The sequence below is a fragment of the Chiloscyllium plagiosum genome, unplaced genomic scaffold (genome assembly GCF_037043375.1).
Source record: "Chiloscyllium plagiosum isolate Xiang-an unplaced genomic scaffold, Cpla_swu_hap1 HiC_scaffold_19, whole genome shotgun sequence".
NCBI classification, from domain to species: Eukaryota; Metazoa; Chordata; class Chondrichthyes; order Orectolobiformes; family Hemiscylliidae; genus Chiloscyllium; species Chiloscyllium plagiosum.
Genome location: NW_028270157.1, coordinates 36,205,236 through 36,227,962, shown reverse-complemented (window position 1 = coordinate 36,227,962; position 22,727 = coordinate 36,205,236). Strand labels below are relative to the sequence as shown.

The 22,727-nt window shown below is 41.4% G+C and overlaps 1 protein-coding gene across 1 annotated transcript; it reads right to left on the bottom strand.

The window, feature by feature from the left end:
• Window positions 1-19,403: 19,403 nt before the first annotated feature.
• On the bottom strand, window positions 19,404-22,511 carry LOC122559672 (small integral membrane protein 30). Its single transcript, XM_043709537.2, has one exon. The coding sequence runs from the start codon at window positions 22,472-22,474 to the stop codon at window positions 22,298-22,300; it is 177 nt and encodes a 58-aa protein (XP_043565472.1). The 5' UTR covers window positions 22,475-22,511; the 3' UTR covers window positions 19,404-22,297.
• Between the last annotated feature and the right edge of the window lie 216 nt (window positions 22,512-22,727).

Genomic DNA, 22,727 nt, shown 5'->3' with positions numbered 1-22,727 from the left:
TGAGAGATAGATTGAAATCTATAGGACACTGATGAAAAGTGATTGCCAAAAGAATCAAAGACAACATTCAAATAAATACCTTTTACATATTGTATGATTATGATCTGGAATGAATTGCTTGAAAGGGTGCTGAAGGCAGATTAAATCATGACTTTTAAAAGGACATTGATTAATTACTTAAAGGGAAATAATTTTAAGGGTTATGGAAGAGATAGGGGGCTCAGACTAGTTAAATTACTCATGCAAAGAGCCAGCATGGATTGGATGAGCTGAATTATCCACTTCTGTGCTGCAACCATTCTGAGTATGTTACAGTGTATCCTAAAGATTACACAGACTATCATAGAAAATAAAGGAGGAGGAATGGATTATACAGCCAATTGACGTTCCTCCACTATTCATTAGAACATAAGGAATAGGAACAGGAGTGAATCAGTTAGCCCTTTGAGTCATTCAACAAGATCAGGATGGATTTTCTACTTCAACATCATTTTCCAACACTATCTCTATATCGCTTGATGTTTTAAATATATGTAGAAATCATGAACCTACTCACCAACTGAATCCCCAATGTTCTCTGGGCGGAGAATTCTAAATAATCACCACTCTCTGAGTGAAGAAATTTCTTCTCATCTCAGTGAAGCCTGCTCCTAAGTCTGAGACCACATCCCATGTTTCCAGACTCTCAGTCAGGTGTAACATCTTTCCCATTGACCCTGTAAATCCCTGTAAGAATTTGAATGAGATCACCTCTCGTTCTTCAAAATTTCAGAGAACAAAAGTCTTGACTATTGAATCTTTCCTCACAGGACAGTCTTTTCACTGTAGAAATTAGCTCGATGAGCCTTCGTTACAATCCATCTTTAGCAAGTATTCACCACAATCATGGACGATCCTTAGGCTCAATCCTATGTTCTTGTATCTCTTGATTCCTAAGGGACCAAAAATCTGTTTATCTCAGTGTTAATATATTTAGTGATGGAACAGCAATAAAAAAATCTCTGGAGGTAGAGAATTCCAACAATTCACAACCCTTGATGTTAAGGTATTTCTCTTCAGCTTGGTTCTGAATAGTTGTTCCCTTATCCTGAGACTGTGTGCCAATGTTTTAGACTCCCCAAGAAAGGGGAAATGACCTTATAGTGCCAATACCCTTTAGAACCCTGAATTTTCCAATTAAATCACCTCTTAACTTCTAAAGTCCAGAGAATATAAACCCAATTTACTCAGCTTCTTATCATAATTTTTAAATCTAATTTAGTGAACCTTTGCTTTACTGCCTCCAATGCATGTATCCTTTCATCAATATGAAGACCAAAATTATCCACAGTATTTTAGGAATGGTCTCAGCAAACTCCTGTACAATTTTAACAATAACGCTTATCCTTCTACTCAAGTTCACTTGCAGTAAAGGCCAAATTACCATTTGCCTTCCAAACCACTTGCTGAATGCTAACTTTCAGCATTTCTTGTTGGAATGCGCTGATGTCTGTCTGAATCTCAACATTTACAAGTTTCACACACTTTTAAAAAAATGTCCTTTTCTATTCTTGCAACAGAGTGAACAATATTTCCATACATTTTACTTCATATGGCATCTTTTTTCTCACTGACTTAACCTGTCTGTATATCTTTGCATCCTCTTTGTGACAACCTCACAAAGCTTTGGATCTTTCAGAAATTTAAAGATATTATTCTTGGCCTCTTTGTTGTTCATTTGACTTACAAATAATTAAAACTTCTGCCTTGATCCTTGCAGCACTGCACAATTCATAGCCTGCCAACCTGTTAACTGATGCCCTATCTGGGCTAATATATTACTCCAAACTCCATGAACCCTTATCTTATATCTTAACCACTGTTGTGGCATCTTACTGAATGCCTTATAACCATGCATACTGTTGCGCTTCATCTAATTAAAACCACAAAACACTTAACAGCTTTGTCAAATATGATTTTCCTTTAATTAAACTATGTTGGCTTTGTTTAATCACAAAGAATCGTGTACATTGTATATTGTTAAGATAGCCTGAATAGTAGATTTGCTTTGACAAGAAGAATGAAGACAAACAAGCACAGTATTATCTGAGAACATAGAACACTATAACTCAGTACAGGCTATTCGGCCCGCGATGCTGCGCTGACCTGTGGAACCAATCTGAAGCCTATCTATCCTACACTATTCCACTTTCATCCATATGTTTATCCAATAACCATGTAAATGCCCTTAACGTTGGTGAGACTACTCCTGTTGCAGGCAGTGCTTTCCACACGCCCACTACTCTCTGAGTAAAGAAACTACCTCTGACATCTGTCTTATACCTATCACCCTTCAGTTTACAGCTATGTCCCCTTGTGCTAGCCATCACCATCCAGGAAAACGACTCTCACTGTCCAACCTATCTAACACTGATTATCTTATATGTCTCAATTAAGTCCCCTCTCAACCTTCTTCTCTCAAATGAAAACAGCCTCAAGTCCCTCAGCCTTTCCTCATAAGACCTTAGCTCCATACCAGGCAACATCCTAGTTAATCTCCTCTGAACCCTTTCCAAAGCTCCGACATCCTTCCCATAATGCAGTGACCAGAACTGGATGCAATACTCCAAATATGGCCGCACCAGAATAGCTGCAACGTGACCTCATGGCTCCAAAACTGAATCCCTCTACCAATAAAAACTAACACACTGTATGTCTTCTGAACAATCCTATCAACCTGGGTGGCAACTTTCAGGGATCAATGTACATGGACACGGAGATCTCTCTGCTCATCTAATTACCATAAATCTTACCATTAGCCCAGTACTCTGCATTCCTATTGCTCTTTCCAAAATGAATCACCTCATACTTTCCCACATTAAGCTCCATTTGCCGCCTACATTTTACCCCTTCACCTAACAATATAGTCAATTTAGCCTGGCCAATTCACCTAACCTGCACATCTTTGTGACTGTGGGAAGAAACCGGAGCACCTGGAGGAAACCCACACAGACATGGGGAGAATGTGCAAACTCCACACAGACAGTTGCCTGAGGCGGGAATTGAACCCGGTCTCTGGCGCTGTGAGGCAGCAGTGCTAACCACTGTGACAGGTACATACTTATCAAGGACACGCAATAGCTGTTCCTTGAATAAGCTCGGCATTTCAGTCGAGCCCATTCCCTGCAGTGTCCTTCCCCATCCTATGCATCCTAAATCTTGCCTAATTGCATCATAATTGCTTTTCCTCCAGCAATAACTCTAGCTCTGCATTATATACCTATTCCTTTCCATTCCTACAGTAAACATAACCAAATTGTGGCCACTATCACCAAAGTGCTCACCTACCTCCAAACGTAACACCTGGCCAGGTTCATTATCCAGTATCAAATCCAATGTGGCCTCGCTCCTTGTCGGCCTGTCTACATACTCTGTCAGAAAACCATCCTGCACACATTGGACATAAACTGACCCATCTAAAGTACTCAAACTATAGTATTTCCAGTCAAAATTTGGAAAGTTAAAGTCCCCCATAACAACGACCCTGTTACTCTCATTCCTATCCAGAATTATCTTTGCTATTCTTTCCTCTACATCCCTGAAACTATTCAGAGGTTTATACAAAACTCCCAAAAGGGTGACCTCTCCTTTCCTGTTTCTAAACTCAGCCCATACTACCTCAGTAGATGAGTCCTCAAATGTCCTTTCTGCCACCATAATGCTGTCCTTAACTAACAATGCCACATCTCCCCCTCTTTTACCATCTTCTCTGTTCTTACTGAAACATCTAAATTCTGGAAACTGCAACAACCATTCTTTCCCCTGCTCTATCCACTGAGATGGCTACACCATCGAAGTCCCAAGTACCAACCCATGCTGCAAGTTTACCCACCTTATTCCGGGCGCTCCTGGTGTTGAGTGAGAAACACTTCAAACCACCTTCCTGCTTGCCAGTGAAGTTTTGCAACATTGAAACCTCATTTCTGACCTCAGTAATCTCAACCTCCTGGACACTGGAATGACAATTTAGGTTTCCATCCCCCTCCTGAATTAGTTTAAACCCTCCCAAAGGGCAGTAGCAAAGTTTTCCTCCAAGATATTGGTACTCTTCTGGTTCAGTCTTAATGGAGAGCAACTGTAGAATTCTGAGATGCAGCGATATCTAGGCATTCTAGCGCATGAGTCACATAAAGCTAGTGTAAGGTAAAATCACCATCAACTTACCAGACCATAGAGCTGCTCTCTCATTAGAGATAGACAACTGGTGGTGGCCTAACTTGAGTGTTTCCACACCTCAGGCAAGGGTGGTGGTTGAGGAAGAGAATTCTTCATGATAACCTTGGCTGGCAGCAGGAACTGAACCCATGCTATTATGTTTGCTCCGCATTGCAAATAAATAAAAACGCTAATGGAATGCTATAAGACCATAAGAAATAAGAGTGGAAGCAAGGCCATTCAGCCCATTGAGTCCACTCTGCTATTCAGTCATGGCTGATGGCCATTTCAACGCCACTTACCCGCACTCTCCCCGTAACCCTTAATTCTTTGCAAAAGTAAGAATTTATCAATCTCTGCCTTGAAGACATTTAATGTCCCGGCCTCCACTGCGCTCCATGGTAATGAATTCCACAGGCCCACCACTCTCTGGCTGAAGACATGTCTCCTCATTTCCGTTCTAAATTGACTCCCTCTAATTCTAAGGCTGCGCCCATGAGTCCTAGTTTCCCCAACTGATGGAAACAATTTCCCAGTGTCCACTCTTTCTAAGCCATGCATTGCCTTGTAAGTTTCTATTAGATCTCCTTCCAACCTTCTGAACTCTAATAAGTACAATCTCAGGATCCTCAAACATTCATCGTATGTTAGGCCAGGGATCATCCGTGTGAATCTCTGCTGGACATGCTCCAGTGCCAGTATGTCCTTCCTGAGGTGTGGGGCCCAAAACTGGACACAGTATTCCAAATGGGACCTAACCAGAGCTTTATAAAGTCTTAGTAGCACCTCACTGTTTTTACATTCCAACTGGCTTGAAATAAATGACAACATTACATTTGCTTTCTTAACCACGGACTCAACCTGCAAGTCAACCTTTAGAGAATCCTGGGTTAGCACTCCCATATCCCTTTGTACTTTGGCTTTATGAATTTTCTCACTATGTATAAAATAGTCCATGCCTGTGTTCTTTTTCCTAAAGTGCAAGACCTCACATTTGCTCGCATGGAATTTCATCAGCCATTTTTTGGACCATTCTCCTAAACTGTCTAAATCTTTCTATAGCCTCCCCACCTTCTCGGAACTACCTGCCTGTCCACCTAACTTCGTATCATCGGCGAATTTCACCAGTATGCCCCCAGTCTCTTCATCCAGATCATTAAAATATAAAGTGAACAGCTGCGGCCCCAACACTGAACCCTGCGGGACACCACTTGTCATCAGCTGCCATTCCAAAAAAGATCCTTTTATCCCAACTGTCTGCCTTCTGTCAGACAGCCAATCCTCAACCCATGCAGTAGCTCACCTCGAACACCACGGGCCTCCCGCCTTACTCAGCAGCCTCCCGTGAAACACCTTATCAAAGGCCTTTTGGAAGTATAGGTGGAATACACCTACTGGGATTGCCTGGTCTAACCTACTGGTTATCTCTTCAAAGAATTAAATGCTAACCTTTATTACGAGAGGGATTGAACATAAAAGTAAGGATGCTGTGTTTCAGTTATATAGGGCATTAGTGAGATCACATCTTAAATACTATATGCAGTTTGGTTTCCATATTTAAGGAATGATGTTAAAAAAAACTGCATTGAAGGCACCTCTGATAAGTTTTACTAGTTTTCCACGTGGAACGAATCGACTGCCTTATGAGGGAAAGCTTGACAAACCTGACTTAATTCTCCAGGAGTTTAGAAGAATGAGGGTGACTTGATTGAAATATGTAAGGTCCCGAATTGTCTTGATAAGGCTGACATGGAAAGGATGTTTTCCCTTTGTGGGTGAGTTCAGAACTATGGGCGACTGTTTAAAAATTAGTCGTCAACCTTTTCGGACGGAGATGAGGAGAATTTTCATTCTCTCAGATGGTAGCATGACTTTGGAATTCTCTGCCTCAGAAGGTGGTGGGTGGGGTGGTGCTGTTGAATATTTTTAAGGTGGTGGCAGATATATTTTTATCGGCAAGGGAGTCAAAAATTATTGAGAACAAATGGGAATGCGGAATTAAAACATAAACGGATCGGCATGATGTTACTCAATGCAAAGTAGACGTAAGGGGCTGACTGGCCCATTTGTGTTCCTAAATTGCATGTTCCTATGTCAAAACATATAAATGGTGAAACATTTTAGAAATCTGAGATTCAAAGGGATCTGGGTGTTCTAGTGCATGACTTGTAAAAGGCTTTGTTTTAAATCAACCTATTTGGACAAGATATGACACACCATAGGTCAGTTGGCACTTGAACCAAACCTTCAGGGACTGAGGCAAGGAAACTTACACTGTACCATAAGACCAATGAGTAGTTAGCATGCAGGTACAGAAGTAATTAGGAAAGCTAATAGAATGTCATTGTTTATTGTGTGTTGAATTGAATACAAAAGTAAGAAGGTTATGCTTCAGTTACACAGGACATCGTTGGGACTACATCAGGAGTAGCACACAGTCATGGACTCCTTATGAAGGAAGGATGTAAATGCACTGGAAGCAGCTCAGATAAAGTTTACCAGATTAATACCTGGAATGGGTAGGTTGTCTTATGAGGCAATGTGGACAGGCTAGACTTGTATTTACTGAGGCTGGGAAGAGAAAGAGGTGATGCGATTGAAACATAAGAGGTGCCTTGGCAGGGTGCATGGAAAAATATATTTGCTGTTATGGGAGAAACTAGAATGGGAGGTCACTGTTGCAAAATAAAGAGTCACCCATTTAAGACAGAAAGAAGAAGATCTTTTTTCTCAGACAGTTGTGAGACTGAAACTTTCTTCTTCAAAAGAAAGCAGAGCAGGGTCCTTGACTATTTTAAGGCAGAGGTAGATTGATTCTTGGTAAGCAAGGCAGGAAAAGATTAGTGGACTACGCAGAAATGCTGAGTAATCAGATAAGCCATAACCTTATTAAATCGTGGAAGAGACTTGAGGGGCTGAGTGGCATAATCCTGCCCTAATTCATTGATTTGTCATCATAAACATCGATAAATGGTTTTGACAGACATAAAACTCTGAGCATCAATAACCAGGCTGTCTGTTAATAAGTGCTTGTCAAACAGTTAATGATTCCTTCCTGCATTTTTCTAAATAATGCAGAAAACAATTAACCATGTTAGAAAAGTTCTGTGTTTTGATAACAGAACAAAGCAGGTTGGTTTTCCCTATTTCTCGATGTCAGCATTGCATCTGCCCTGGGAGAGTTGAGTAAATGATACTACCATTTCTGAAGTACAAGTCTTTAATCATATATCCAGAATGTTGTCAGATCCAGTTGCTTTTTCAATGTCTTTGGCTGGTTGTTGATGGCATCTGGATGGAATCAAATTGGTGGAAGGCTGGCACCTGGGATCACAGGAGCCACTGGAGAATGCAGTCAAAAATCAGCCACACTATGAGGTTCACATTGCAGAAAAATACAATTACTGCTTCCTAACACCTACTGTTCCTTGTGAATGCCTATTTTGAGTTGCAGCTCTGTTGTTAAACTATTTCACCAATTACAGTGATAGTGCTACACAGTGCAATGAGATTGTTTGCACTGTGAAGACAGAGCATTGTCACTATGAGTACTGTGAGGTGGCATGACTACCAATACTGACATGGCTAGATGCATTTACAAATAGACAAATTTGTGAGGATGAGATTGAGTAAATTGCATTGTGTTATTTGTCACATTACTCACCACAGGCCCAGTCTGACAGGTCTTTCCATTGGAACTCTTCCAGTTGATTCACAGCTGAGCTATTCTTGATAATGGATACAGAGGTCCCACATCTGGTGTATATTCTATCCCTTTCTAAAACCAGTGTTAAACAGTGGAGAAGTAGTAATTCATTGGCTGAAAGAGAAAGCAGTAGGTGGCTGGAAGTCATGACACTTCATGGGGTCCTGGGGCAAAGTTGAGAACTTCCAGAGCCATTCCCAGCCTCACACTGTCTCCACATCACTGATGGGTCTATATTGTGAGTGGGACAACTCATCCTCAGGAATAGTGATGGAGGAATATGGGGCATAGGTAGGTTTTTTCAAGTATGACTACCAACCTGTATCAGGCCTATGCTTGAGTAGATTATGAGGTACCTCTCTGAACTTTGACAATAGTCTTCAAGTCAAATTATACCAAGAGGTAAAGAGACTGTACCTTTTGTTTCAATTCACTGTCATAATCTATCTTATTTTATATATTCAATTCTGCTAGCTAATTTAATTCAAGTGAATGGTTCTCTATGGCAATTCAGAATCAGGCTAGGAAAGTGGACAGATGGAATACAATGTGGCAAAGTGTGAAGTTATGCACTTTGATAGGAAGAATAGAGGCGCAGACTATCTTCTAAATGGGGAAAGGCTTTGGAAATCTGAAGCACAAATGGACTTAGGAGTCCTAGTTCAGGATTCTTTTAAGTGTAACATGCAGGTTCAGTTGACAGTTAGGAAGGCAAATGCAATAGCATTCATTTCAAGAAGGCGAGAACACAAGAGCAGAGATATACTGCTGAGGCTGCATAAGGTTCTGGTAAGACCACATTTGAAACATTGTGAGCAGTTTTGGGCCCAATATCTAGGGAAGAATGTGCTGGCATTGGAGGGGATCCAGCGGAGCTTTATAAGAATTATCCCAGGAATGAAGAACTTGTTATATGAGGAGCTGTTGAGGACACTGGATCTATATTCGATGGAGTTTAGAAGGATGAGGGGGGATCTCATGGAAGTTTACAGATAACTGAGAGGCCTGGATGAAGTGGATATGGAGAAGAGGTTTCCATTGGTAGGAGAGACTAGGACCTGAGGGCACAGCTTCAGAGTGAAAGGATGCTACTTTAGAACTGAGATGAGGAATTTCTTCAGGCAGAGGGTGATGAATCTCTGGAACTCATTGCCGCATAATACTGTGGAGGCAAGTCATTGAGTGTATTTAAGTCAGAGACAATTAGGATTTTGATTAGTAAGGGTATCAATGGTTACAGGGAGAAGGCAAGAGAATGCGATTGAGAATTTTATCAGCCATAACTGAATGGCGAAACAAACTCCATGGGCTGAATGCCCTAATTTTGCTCCTATATCGTATAGTCTTATGGTCAACAATATTGACCAGCCTGGGTTAAAACCACAGATTCCGTTTCTTGAAAAATATTAATGACTCAGTCAGACCCATATAACTATCAAAAAGCTCATGCTCATTTCTACTGATATCAGTGTTTGGTTTACAATCCAAAAAGCCCACTCTGCCATTGACCATGATCACAGCTAATCCTTTGTCTCAATTCCATCTCTCCCCTTATAATCCTTTGCTTCTTAAAAATATACATATTTCTTAAATATATTCAGTAACTTAGACTTCATAACCTTCTGGGGCAGAAAATTCCATTGGTTCACCACCTGCTGAATGAAGAAATTTCTCATCACAATCCAAAATGCCTTACCGTGTACCCTGAGAATGGGAAACTCAAATTCTCAAACTATTAAATTAAAACAGATCCATTCTCCAGTAAGCACTGAGCTTTCATTTTAGATATTTTCAGAAACAGAGAAGGTTTAGTTACTACCCAATTGGCCAGTAGACCAGTACATTTGGAGGGATTGTGTATCTTTTGCCTGCAACCTGAATGATATGAGAAGTGGTGGAGAAAATTGATATTTGGGGGAAAGTGAGCAACATGGATAGCCAGGACAATGAAGTTAGTGCAGTGTAAAACCATAGAAAAGTAGGCAACAGAGCCATCAACATTTAAATCCACTTAACTTCAGCATCAAATATGCTGCTTACTGGATGAATTACTGGATAAGAAAATCGTGTTTTAAAAGACAAAACCATAAAGCCAAGTTAAAAAAAGATTTTTTTTTCAATTCAGTCACTCAATGTGGGCATTGCTGGCTATATTGCCCGGATATAATTGTTTTGAAAAAGTGATTGGTTATCCACCATCTTGAACAGCTGCCATCCATTTAATGCAGGTAGATGTACAATGCTACTAGGGATTGAGTTGTAGGATTTTGATCCAGTGACCATGAATGAATAGTGATATAGTTCCAAGTCAAGATGATATGTGACTTGAAGTGGAAATTTCAGTATTCAGTACTGTTCCATACTTCTACTGCTCTTGTCCTCTTCAGTGACAGAGATTTGGAAGGTGCTGTCCAGGAGCCTTTATGAGCTATTATAGTGCATCTTGACACTGCACGCTGCTGCCACTGTGTGTCGGTGGTGAGGAAATATCAGTCAATCAGGCTGCCTTTTCCTGGATGGTGTCCAGCCTCTGGAATGTTGTCAGAATGCATCCATCCAGGAAAGTGGGCAGTATTTCATGGCGCTGCTTACTTTTGCTTTGTAGATGATGAACAGGTATTTTGGAGATAGAAAGTGAGTTACGTGTTGCAGAATTCCCATCCTTTGATTTGTTCCTGGAGTTACAATACCAGTCCAAGCGAAAATGTTGCCCAGGTTTTGCGACGTTAAGGTCATGGACTATGTCAGTATCTGAAGGGTCACAAATGGCACTGAACATTGTGTAATCATCAGTGAACAAGCCTAACTCTATCATCTTGATAGGGAGAAGTTCATTGATGAAGCATCTGAAGATGATTCAGCTAAGGTAAGATTCTGCTTGATAGCACTGTCGATGATACCTTCCATCACTTTCCTGATGATTGTGTGTAGAATGATAGGGCATTCATTTGTCCAGTTGGATCTGTCCTGCATTTTGTGGACAGGCCATATCTAGACAATTTTCCACATTTTTAAGTAGATGTTACTGTTCCAACTGTACTGCAACAGATTCCTATGGGCGCGGTTAGTTCTGGAGCACAAGTTTGCACTACTATTGTTGGAATGTTGTCAGAGCCTATAACCTTTGCAGCATCAAGTGTCTTTGGTCATTTCTTGATAGAACCTGGAATTAATGGAATTGGCTGAATGCTGACATCTCTGACACTGGGAAACTCAGGTGGTGGCTGAGATGGATTAGCTACTTTGCTCTTCTGGCTGAAGATGCTTCAGGTTTGTCTTTTGTACTGATGTGGCAAGTCATCCAATCATTAAGGATGGCACTTACAGTAGTGAGTTGGTTAATTGACCATAACCATTCATGACTGCATGTGTCAGGACTGTAGAACATAGAGCTGATCTGGTGGCTGTGGATTGCATAGTTCTGTCAAACACATAATACTTATGTCACTTGATATGTACGTACAGGGTGTCCTCAGATAAAGTTGGAATTATGTTTCTGAAAATTGCAACTTTATGTGGAAAGAATTTAAACAAAGTGCAACTTCTCAGAAAAATCAATGTTAAAGTTAGGGTTGGGTTCCAGAGGACATTTCTTTCTGGACAAATGGAAGCAAAAGTTGAGACACTGTACAATACATGTGCAGAACTTCACAATCCCAGCTGAAATAACTTGCTTAGCAAGTAAGTGAATATAGCAGAAGCAGCATATAAATTCAAATTAGACAATACTCACCAGTCATCATGAAACAATCTTGCTTGGTTGAGAATGACATGGTTCTGCTCCAGCTGATGGGTTCGAAATCCAATGCAAGAATTACAGACTCTGCACTTGTGGCCAGGTGTTGCTTGAAATGTCAATTTCTCTCTACCGGTACCTTCACAAATGTACTATCTCCCACTCTGCTTGATCACTAGAATTTGCTAGATATATTTGACATCTTTAGAAACATTTCAATATATTCATAAAGCATTTCAGTGGTTTTGATTGATTTAGAGCTTCAATGATTGCCATTTTGGCTGGGGGAAGATTTTGTTCTTGCGCCAGCTTTTTTATCATTAGGTTTTTGAAGACACATCCTTTGAAGACATTGGTTGTAGATTGATGGCAGTGTGCATTAATGAGAGGAAGGGCTAGGATTACCAAGAGCTTTGAAAGATCTATCCAAGAACTATTGTTGCCTGTCCCTAGTTCCCCTTGAGAAGGTGGCGGTGCTGCTTCCTCGAACCACCACAATCCATGTGCTATAGGTTGACCCACAAACAGCACACCCACGTGCTGTTACAGGGAGAATGCTGCACTGCTGCTACTGAGCATTAGTGGTGGAGACAGTAGATGCTTGCAGATATATTGCCAATCAAGTGGTCTGCTTTGTCCTGAAAGGTGTCAAACTTTTCGAGTGTTGTTGTAACTGCATCCATCTGGGAAAATGAGAAGCATTCAATCGCACTTCTGAATTGTACCTTGTAGATAACGGACAGGCTTTGGGAAATCTGGAGGTGAGTTACTTGCTGCAGTATTCCTAACCTCTGACCTGCTGTTATAGACGCTATGTTTATGTGGCAAGTCCAGTTGAGTTTCTGGTCAATGGTAACTCCAAGCAATCTTGATAGAGGAGGATTCAACAATGGTAATACTATTGAATGTCGAGGAATAGTGAATTAATTGTCTCTTACGAGAGGTGATCATTGTCTGGCATTTGTGAGGCCAAGTTACTTGCCATTTGTCAGCTCAAGCCTGGATATTGTCCAGATTTTGTTCCATTTAACTTGGACTGTGACAGTATATGAGGAGTCATGAATGGTGCTGAACATTGCATCATCATCTGCAAACTTCTCCTCTTCTGACCTTAGTGTGGAGCGAAGGTCATTGATGAAGTAGCTGAAAACAGTTGGATCACCCTGAGGAACTCCTGCAGATAGGTCATGGAGCTGAGATGTCTGACCTCCAACAACCATAACCATCTTTCTCTATCAGGTATGACTCCAACCAGCAAAGAGTTTGCTCCCTGATTCCCATAGATTCCAATTTTACTAGGGCTTCTTAATGCCACCCTTGATCGAATATGGCCTTGATACCAAGGTCTGTTACTCTCACTTCACCTCTGGAATTCAGCTGTTTTATCCATGTTTGAACCAGGAACTGAATGGCCCTGGCAGAACCCAAACTGGGTATCACTGAACAGGTTATTGCTGAGCACGTACTGCATCATAGCATTGTCGATGACATCTTCCACCACTTTACTGGTATTTGAGAAAAACTGATGGAAGGGTAATTGGCCGGAGTGGATTTGTCCTACTTTCTGTGTACAGGACATACCTGGGCATTTTCCCACATTATTGGATGCCAGTGTTGTAACTGTACTGGAAGAGCTTGGCTAGGGGAGTGGTATGTTCTGAAGCACATGTCTTCACTACTATTGCTGGAATATTGTCAGGGCCCAAAGTCGTTGCAATATCCAGTGCCTCACATGGAGTGAATTAAATTGGCTGGAAACTGGCATCTGTGATGCTGGGGATCACTGCATCATCCACTCAGCACTTCTGGCTAAAGATTGCTGCGAAAGCTTCACCCTTATTTTTGCACTGATGTGTTGGGCTCTTCCATCATGGAGCATGGGGATATTTGTGAAGCCTCCTCCTCCAGTGAGTTGTTTAATTGTCCATAGCTTTTATGACTGGGTGTGGCAGGACTGCAGAGCTTAGATCAGATCCATTGGTTGTGGGATTGCTTAGTTCTCTCAACCACTTCCTTTTTGTGCTGTTTGGCTTGCAAGTAGTCATTTTTGGTGGCTTCACCAGGTTGACACCTCATTTTCAAGTGTGCCTGTTGCTGCTCCTGGCATGGCCTCCTCCACTGTCCTGTGAACCAAGGTTGACCCCCCTAACTTGATGGTAATGGTTGAGTGGAGTATATGCTGGGCCATGAGATTAAATATTGTGCTGGAGTACAATTCTGTTGCTGTCAATGGCTCACAGTGCCTCAAGAATGCTGAGGCTTGAGTTGCCAGACCTGTTTGAAGTCTGTCCCATTTCTCACAGTGATACTGCCACACAACATGATGGGGAGTATTCTCAATGTGAAGATAGACTTCATCTCCATAATGACTGTGCGGTGGTCACCCTTACTGATGCAATCTAAGAATACTGAAACTGCAGCTGGCAGATTGGTAATTAAGAGGTCAAGTATATTTTTCCGTCTTGTTGGTTCCCTTACTGCCTGCCACAGATGCAGTCTGGCAGCGTTGTCCTTTAGAACATGGTCCGCGCAGTCGTGGGGCTGTGGCTGAACCACTCTTGGTGGTGGACATTGAAATCCACCAACTCCCCCACCCCCACCCCAACCCCAAGTATACGTTGCACTCTTGCCATCCTCAGTGCTGTTTCATATGGAGGAATACTGATTCATCAGCCCAAGGAGGACAAAATGTGGTAACCAGCAGGAGATTTCCTTGCCCATGTTTAACCTGAAGCCATGAGACTTCATGGGGTCCAGAGTCAATGATGAAGACTCCAAGGGTAACTTCCTCCATTAGAACATGAAGGCTTCATGTTGCACAAACTCAGATGTGCTTTAAAGCCCTTTGAAACTGGGGATTGTGATAGTCAAAGGGAAAACAGGACCTTAAAAAAAACTGTTAAAATGAAAAGGTTCAAAATGGGACAACTTTAAATATGGGGTTCCTGTTGTCCTATGTTGTCACTTCACTAGGTTGGCATCTCAATGTTAGGATGCTTGGTGCTACTGTTGGTTAGTTCACATATGCTTTTCATTAAACTTGTTGATTCCTTGGCTTGGTGGTAATGACAGAGTAGGGGGTACATTAGATCCTGAACTTACAGATTATGGTTCATTACAACACTGCTGATGGCGGTCCACAGAGCCTGCCAAGTCTCCAACTGGTAAATTTGTTTCAATCTCTCTCATTCAGCATATTGGTTGTGCCGTACAACAAGATGACGGATAACCTCAATGTGAAGACTAGACAATATCTTCATAAGTGCAATGGTCGCTCCTGCAGATACTATCATGAAAAGATGCCTCTGCTACCTCGATGGGACATATGCGAGGGTGGGGATGGTGATATTTGGGACATTATAAAATGCACTTCTGATAGAATGACAATGTCAGTTTGTTGCTTGACCAGTCTGTGGGACAGCTCTTCCAGTTTTGGTATAAGTACCCAGATGATAGTATGGAGAGCTTTGCAGTGTCAACAAGTCTGTGTGTGCCTTGGTTGACGGTAGATTGTTGAATTTCATTCATTTTGAGACTTTATAGCAATTTGATTCAACTGATTGTCTTGATAGGCCACGTAAGAAGGCATTTTAAGAATCACGCTCTTGCTGAGTATCAGAAAATTTAGAAGCTGGCATCAGCACATTCATACTTATTAAATAAAATGAAGCCCTTCATGCACAATGATATTGATGCAAAGTTTTCCAAAAGAATTTCAAAATGAACAAAATGAGTAATGTTGTTTAAGAAAAACCAAACATAATATTTATTCATGACAGCATTTGATCATTATCTTGGAAGATTATTGATCCCTACTAAGTGGAATTCTAGCTTTTTTTTTTCACTTTTTATAAAAGATATCATGGCCAAAATATGTGGAAAATAAAAGCCCAAAACATTAATCGAAATACTATGCTGTATGCCTGAAATTAAAAATAAGGTAATAAACGCGAAGTATTGCAGACACTAGAGATCCGAAAGGAAAATACGAGAGAATCTCAGAGGTCTGGCAGCATCTGTAGAAAGAAAGCAGAGTTAATGTTTTGAATCCAGTTTACATTTTTTTAAATTTCTTTTCCAATTTCACTCTTCTTCAGGACTAGAGAAATGTGACTGATTTCATTTTGTTGAACAATGAGAAAGAACAAATGCAACAAGAGAGGTGACAGAATGTTAGTGAGGTAGGGAAATAAAGGTTCTGGAAGACCTGAGTGTTAACAAGACTTGTGTGACTCAGTAATTATAGATGAGCAGGTGGGTTGCTAGCAAATTCATATTATTTGTCTTGGTTATATACAAGATACATCTGTAAGCTTTTTTTTGTTTCTTTGAATTTACATAAGTTTATGCCCCATTGTTCAAATTCATGGAATCTTGTTGTTTTATTCCATTAGTAAACATTTCAGATTTCCATACTTCATATATTATTCAATAAAAATTAACTGGTCCCCATCCAACCATAACCAAACGTGGGGATATGGTATAGAATTGTAACAAAGGATATGACTGAAAGATGATCAATCTAGCAGCTGCACTCAGGGGGACCCCAACATAATGAGAGTGAACAGTTAATTTAGATAAACCAAAATGTTAAACTATTTACAGCAATGAAAACACACTGGAATAGATGCAGTCTTTTTTTTTCTGCCATATAGCTTATTTTCCCCAGCATTCATGTATGTGTGTGTAGTTGCAAGACACAATGAAAACACCAGGAGTAATTGTCTTTATTAATATTCCACCAGGAAAAATGCCCAAGTGGCCAAGGAACCAGTGACAAGCAGAGCCCCAAAGGGCTGAAAATGTGTTGCTGGAAAAGCGCAGCAGGTCAGGCAGCATCCAGGGAACAGGAGAATCGACGTTTCGAGACGTTTCTTCAGGATTCCTGAAGAAGGGCTTATGCCCGAAACGTCGATTCTCCTGTTCCCTGGATGCTGCCTGACCTGCTGCGCTTTTCCAGCAACACATTTTCAGCTCTGATCTCCAGCATCTGCAGACCTCACTTTCTCCTCAAAGAATTGACCCCCAAAGGGGCAATATTTATGTGAAAAACAAAGTGAAGCAGAGGATAGGGATCACATCAAAATAGAGTTGGAGGGAGAAATAAAGCACTCCACTCCCCGCATTGCCCACCTCACCCTAAAGGCATCGAGTGTTGGTGGACACTGTGCGCTCCTTCTCCAGGGACACCTGGGCTCCAACAAAATCGTGGAAAAGGGACAGGTAGTCAGCCATAATGGCTTCTCCACAGCCCGCTGTCTGGACCTGTTAATGGCCAGCTTCACCAGGCCCAGATGACCCCCAAGGAGATCCTCCACCCTGCTTGGTCCCCTCTGCACCGGGTGCCCAAAGATCAGAGTAGATATAATCCTTTTACTTCTCAAGCATGTTACACCAATCAAGAAGGTAATGGCTGGTCTTTACCTCAAGTCCCCATCTCTTAACTTGAAAACTTATTCATTAATACTTCATCTAGTGTACAACCCTTTCTAAAAAATTGTGTAAATTTCCCTATATTTCCTGAAAGTGGAGTTACAGGTAGATAGGATAGTGAAGAAGGTGTTTGGTATGCTTTCATTTATCTGTCAGAGTATTGAGTACAGGAGTTGGGAGGTCATGTTGAGGCTGTACAGGACATTGGTTAGGCCACTGTTGGAATATTGCATGCAATTCTGGTCTCCTTCCTATTGGAAAGATGTTGTGAAACTTGAAAGGGTTCAGAAAAGATTTACAAAGATGTTGCCAGGGTTGGAGGATTTGAGCTATAGGGAGAGGCTAAACAGGCTGGGGCTGTTTTCCCTGGAGCATCGGAGGCTGAGGGGTGACCTTATAGAGGTTTACAAACTTATGAGGGGCATGGATAGGATAAATAGACAAAGTCTTTTCCCTGGGGTCGGGAAGTCCAGAACTAGAGGGCATTGGTTTAGGGTGAGAGGGGAAAGATATAAAAGAGACCCAAGGGGCAACCTTTTCACACAGAGGGTGGTACATGTATGGAATGAGCTGCCAGAGGAAGTGATGTAGGCTGGTACAATTGCAACATTTAAGAGGCATTTGGATGGGTATATGAGTAGGAAGTGTTTGGAGGGATATGGGCCGGGTGCTGGCAAGTGGGACTAGATTGGGTTGGGATATCTGGTTGGCATGGACGAGTTGGACTGAAGGGTCTGTTTCCATGCTGTACATCTCTATGACTCAAACTATAAAGATGAGGTCAGCACTGCTGATGTCACCTTCCAGCACTTTACTGATGATTGAGAGTATATTAATAGAATAGTAAATGGCTTCTTGACATTTGTGCCTTTTTATTGTAAACAGGACCTACCTGGGCAATTTTCCATTGTCAATACATGCAGCATTATAGCAATACTCGAATAAATTTGCTAGAGGTGTGGCAAGTTTTGGAGCAATATGCCTTCCATACTGTTATTGGTATAATGATAGGACCTATAGCCTTTACAGTGTCTGGTGCTTTCAGCCATTTGCTGATATCACAGGGAGTGTATTGACTTGGCTGAAGAGTGCCATCTCGAATACTGGGGACCCCTGGAGGAGGCCAAGATGTATCAGCCATTCAGCATTTCCAGCTGAAGATTATTGTAAATTCTTCAGCTTTTTTTTTGATGGGGGAGTCTGACACATCATTGTAGTTGGGGACATTTGTGGAGCCCCCTCATCCAGTGAGTTAGTTAATTGTCCACCACCATTCACAACTGGACGTGGCAGGACAGCAAAGCTTCGATCTAATCCTTTGGTTGAGGAAACGTCCATTACTTTTTGACACGCATGTAACCCATTCTGCAGAATGTTAGCTCTTTCTCTCCACAGATGCTGCAGACTGGCTGAGATTTTCCAGCAATTTCTTATTTTGTTTCTACTTTACAGGTTAACACCTCACTTTCAGGTATGCCTGGAGCTGCTCCTGGCATGCCCTACTGCATGTTCATGGAACCAGGGCTATAACATTAACATCAAGCCAGGGGAGAGTGGGGTATATGCCAAGCCATGAGGTTACACATTGAGAGCAAATCATGCTCCTGGTAACCGACAGCACCTCATAGCTATCCACTCATCAGTTGCTAAACCTGTTTGAAATCTGTCCCATTTAGCATAGTGATTGTGCCAGACAACACGGGTTGTCTGTATACAAAGGTGGAAACTTCATGTCCACAAAGACTGTACATAGCACTTTTACCAATTGCACCATGGACAGATTAGTGGGGGTGAGGTCAAGTATGTTTTCTGTTTATTGGTTCCCTTGTTGCCTGCCACCATCTTAGCCCTTTTAGAATTGATCAGGAGATTTCCTTGTAAATATTTGACCTGATATAATGAGATGTTATGAAGTCCAGAGGCAATGTCAAGGGCTCCTGGGGCATTTCTACAACTACCCCAACTGTTTCGTCAAACTGCCAATGAAATATGACCTAGGTGACAATGGCATTCCCTGGATTACATCATGAGTATGACTTGTTGTTTGACTTATTTGTGAGATAGCTTTTCAATTTTGGTACTGGGCCCTCCATGTTTACAGTGAGGTCTTGCAGGGTCAATAGGGTTATATTTACTGTGGTCACTTCCAGTGCCTTAAGTGATGTCCAGTAGTCTGTCCACTCATTGTTTGAGACTTTCTAGGAATTGATACAAATGGCCTACTAGGTCATCTCAGGAAGAAGTTAAAACCACATTGTGTACATGAAGACTAGACTACAGTAAAGTTGGCAGATAGATTATTATGACAATTAACAATGGTTTCATGCTCATCAGTGGAGTATTCCAGATTTTTATTGAATTCAGATTTCACCATCTGCCATGAATCAGACATGTATTTGAATCTGGGTCCCTAGATTACCGGTCCAGTTATGTCATCACAATGCCACAACCTCCCCATAGAACAGATTGAAGGGAGGCACGTCACAGGCCCCAATATACCAAAAGGAATCACTACAGGAAATATTGAGTACATTTCAAATTATATACTCGGTCTTTTGTCAAAACATCATCACGGTAGATGGAGAGTTAAGACACCCTTTTTTGTTGATGGAAGATGAAACCTTCAGTCAAGATTCACTGATGGACATGTGCAATGATTTGATTAAACTTAAAATAAATTTGTTAATACTTGAAATCAAGTATACCTTTTGGTGTACATTTGCCACAGCACAACATTTTAAGATGTAAATACATACAAAATGCAATTGCTTGAAAATTTATGCTGTGTACATAATTCATAAAATCTAGTGCATATCATGAACACAAAGTCAATGCATTGTGCGCTACAAATAACCCATAGGATGCATGAATTTCATGATGCAGCATGTTCAGAATTAAGAGCCACTGAAGCATCAAATAGAAAGCAGAACAAATTGTACTTCCTGTTTTTTGGCTTCCAGACTAAGTAAAGTTCACATTTGGCTTTGATTTCAAACTTTTCAAAGGAACTCTACCTTTACAGGCCTAGTTTATCAATTTAAGAATCCTTATGTATCATGAGTTTAATTAACCCTGAAAGCTGGAAACAAACATGTCCAATTCACAACACAAAATAAATGTCATTTAAGAAAGTGGTGGGGCTATAAACAAACAATCATAAGTGAATTCAACAAACTGCTACAATGTTTGTATCATCCAAATAAATAGGCATGAAAACATATAAAATTTCCAAACATCCAGGGTTTAAGGCATGTTCCACCCCCACCCTCTCAAATTTGTCATTTAACTACATTGTTGTATCATGGCAATTTCAAAGGCCACTAACTGCTAACATCTGCTGCATGATACATATTAACATTTATAAAAGGCCATGTGATGACAGGAAGAGGATTGTTAAATTTCAAAGTTAGCAGCCTTCACAGTGAATGGTTTAGCCATTGCTCAGTTGTTTGTAGCTCAGACTTAAGCACACCCAAATAATTCTCAGCCAGTTTAGTTAGCTCAAATTCAATTATCAGCCTTTCTGGAATCAATATGCAGAATGAGGGATGTTCAGTGGATTTTTCAGTTAGTTAAACGATGAACTTTAAAAACTGTTACATATATATTGAAGATACAGTGAAAAAAGTGTTTTGTTGTCACTACCTGCCGGATTTTTGAGTTTCAATAAGTTACTTAAATAGGAGTTCACCTTCTGTTCAAACTGGGGTCTTAAGCACAGCTTTCAGGCTTCTGTTACATTTATTTTACACAGGGGAAGAGTCTTGTATTCCACAGACTGGTTCATCACCATTTCATCTTTTTTTGATTTGTGTCACCATAGACTTGCCAGACCATTGGCCTGCTCTCTCATGCATGAGGGAGAGATCACTCATGGTGATTTAACCAGAGGGCCACCATACCTCAGGTGAGGACAGAGGTTGAGACACAGTAACCTTAGCAAGTGTGGGAATTGGGTCCACACTGTTGGCATCACACTGTTTTGCAAACCAACCGTCCAATCAACTGAGCTAAACCAAACACCGCTAATTTCGTCTAAGCAAGTGAACAAACTACAACTCGTAATGGAGACAAGATAAACAAAATTGAGAATGATCCCAAAATGTACAAAAGGTTGTGATTTTCTTTTTGGCAATTATAATGTTCAGGAGGAACCCAACTGTAGAAAGATGCTATAAAATAGTGTTCGTCTTTAACTTGCAATTAGAGGCTAGACTAAAACTACTATGTTATAACAGTTAATAAATAAATTACAACTTTTTAAGTTCATTTTACGCAAATCAAAAGACATCGTGATTTATTATGATGTCTTTATGAAAATTCAAATTGATACAAATCACACATTAACGTTTTCCAGTCACCGTATTAGTTTGCTGGATCAATAAATGTCTTCTTTACAGTAGCCGGTGAGAAGTCCAGAGGATGGTGTGGGGTGAATGTTTTGGGAACACAAAGCAAGGAACTGTATTTATGACGAACATCTCTTTTTTTTAAAAAAATAAACGACGCTAGGTGGCAATGATCAGGCGAGGCCGAATTCGGGAGCAGCCGCGTGGAAAATTTAAACCAAAACCTAAAAATACTCCACCGCTTGAAATAAATTACTTTAACGTTTTGGTGCAACCACGGACGGAGGGGAAAGGAGTGTCACAATTACTCAGAAACAATGACAGCGTTTGGATCAGAGTGCGGACCAGGAGCAAGCGAGCACGTTAACTTCAACTTCCGTGTTTCATTTTGGGTTTGGCGCTCCAAAAATCGGCGTGGGATTCGTTTGTCGTATTTTTTTGGGGGTGGGGGGGGGGAAATAAAAAACACATTAAAATAAAATCTCACTGAAGCTTTGAAGCAACGCCCCGAGGGTTGTAAAACTTGGTTCGAGCAGCTTTCCCACGCACGCTGAGGAGGATGGAGTTGGATGTTCCTCACTGGCCAAAGTGGTGGTCCTGGGGAAGACACAAGGTGTCTGTGTGTGTGTGTGTGTGAGAGAGAGGGACTGAGCACGAACAGGAGCCATCAAACGGGCAACTTCTCACGGCGCTGGTGCAATCAAAAGAGTCTGTAAAACCCAAGAGGACGGGTGTCTTGTGTGTTCCGGCGCGACCTCCCTCTCTCTTTCTCCGGAGGGTCATGCATCTCTTGAGGATAATAAGGCCGTCGCGACCAGGGAGCCCCTTCGCTCGTTGGTGCTTTGGAAAGACTCTGGCTTCTCTCCTCCTGCCGTGGTTTCAGAGTTGCGCGTTTCTCCTCCGTGAGTACCAGCCCAGACACGCACAGATCCCGATGACACTGAGAGCCAGCCCCAGCAACAGTGCTACCGCATCCCCTCCATCCAAAGCCTGCACTCCGGGCAGCACAGCCAACAAGTACATCCAGATCACTGGCCAAACCCACCAGGAAGCCATGTTGCATGTGGCAGCCGAATCACTTGATCTCTCTCTCTCTCTCCCTCTCTATCAGGTGATTGCTCACAACTTCCGCCTGCAGCCTTGACGTTTATTTTATTTTTCCGCTGCTTAAAGCTGCCGGGCGCAGAGCAACCTCAGAACGACCGGCAATGTCGCCAAATGAGCTCCACTTTTTTTTTGAAAAATAAAGACTATCAAAATCCAGATCGAATTAAAACATGCACAGAGTCATGTGTAAATCATGTATGTT

Bases quoted from the DNA above. Each gene is read 5' to 3' on its own strand.
- LOC122559672 (XM_043709537.2), bottom strand. From the start codon at position 22,474: ATGGCTTCCTGGTGGGTTTGGCCAGTGATCTGGATGTACTTGTTGGCT.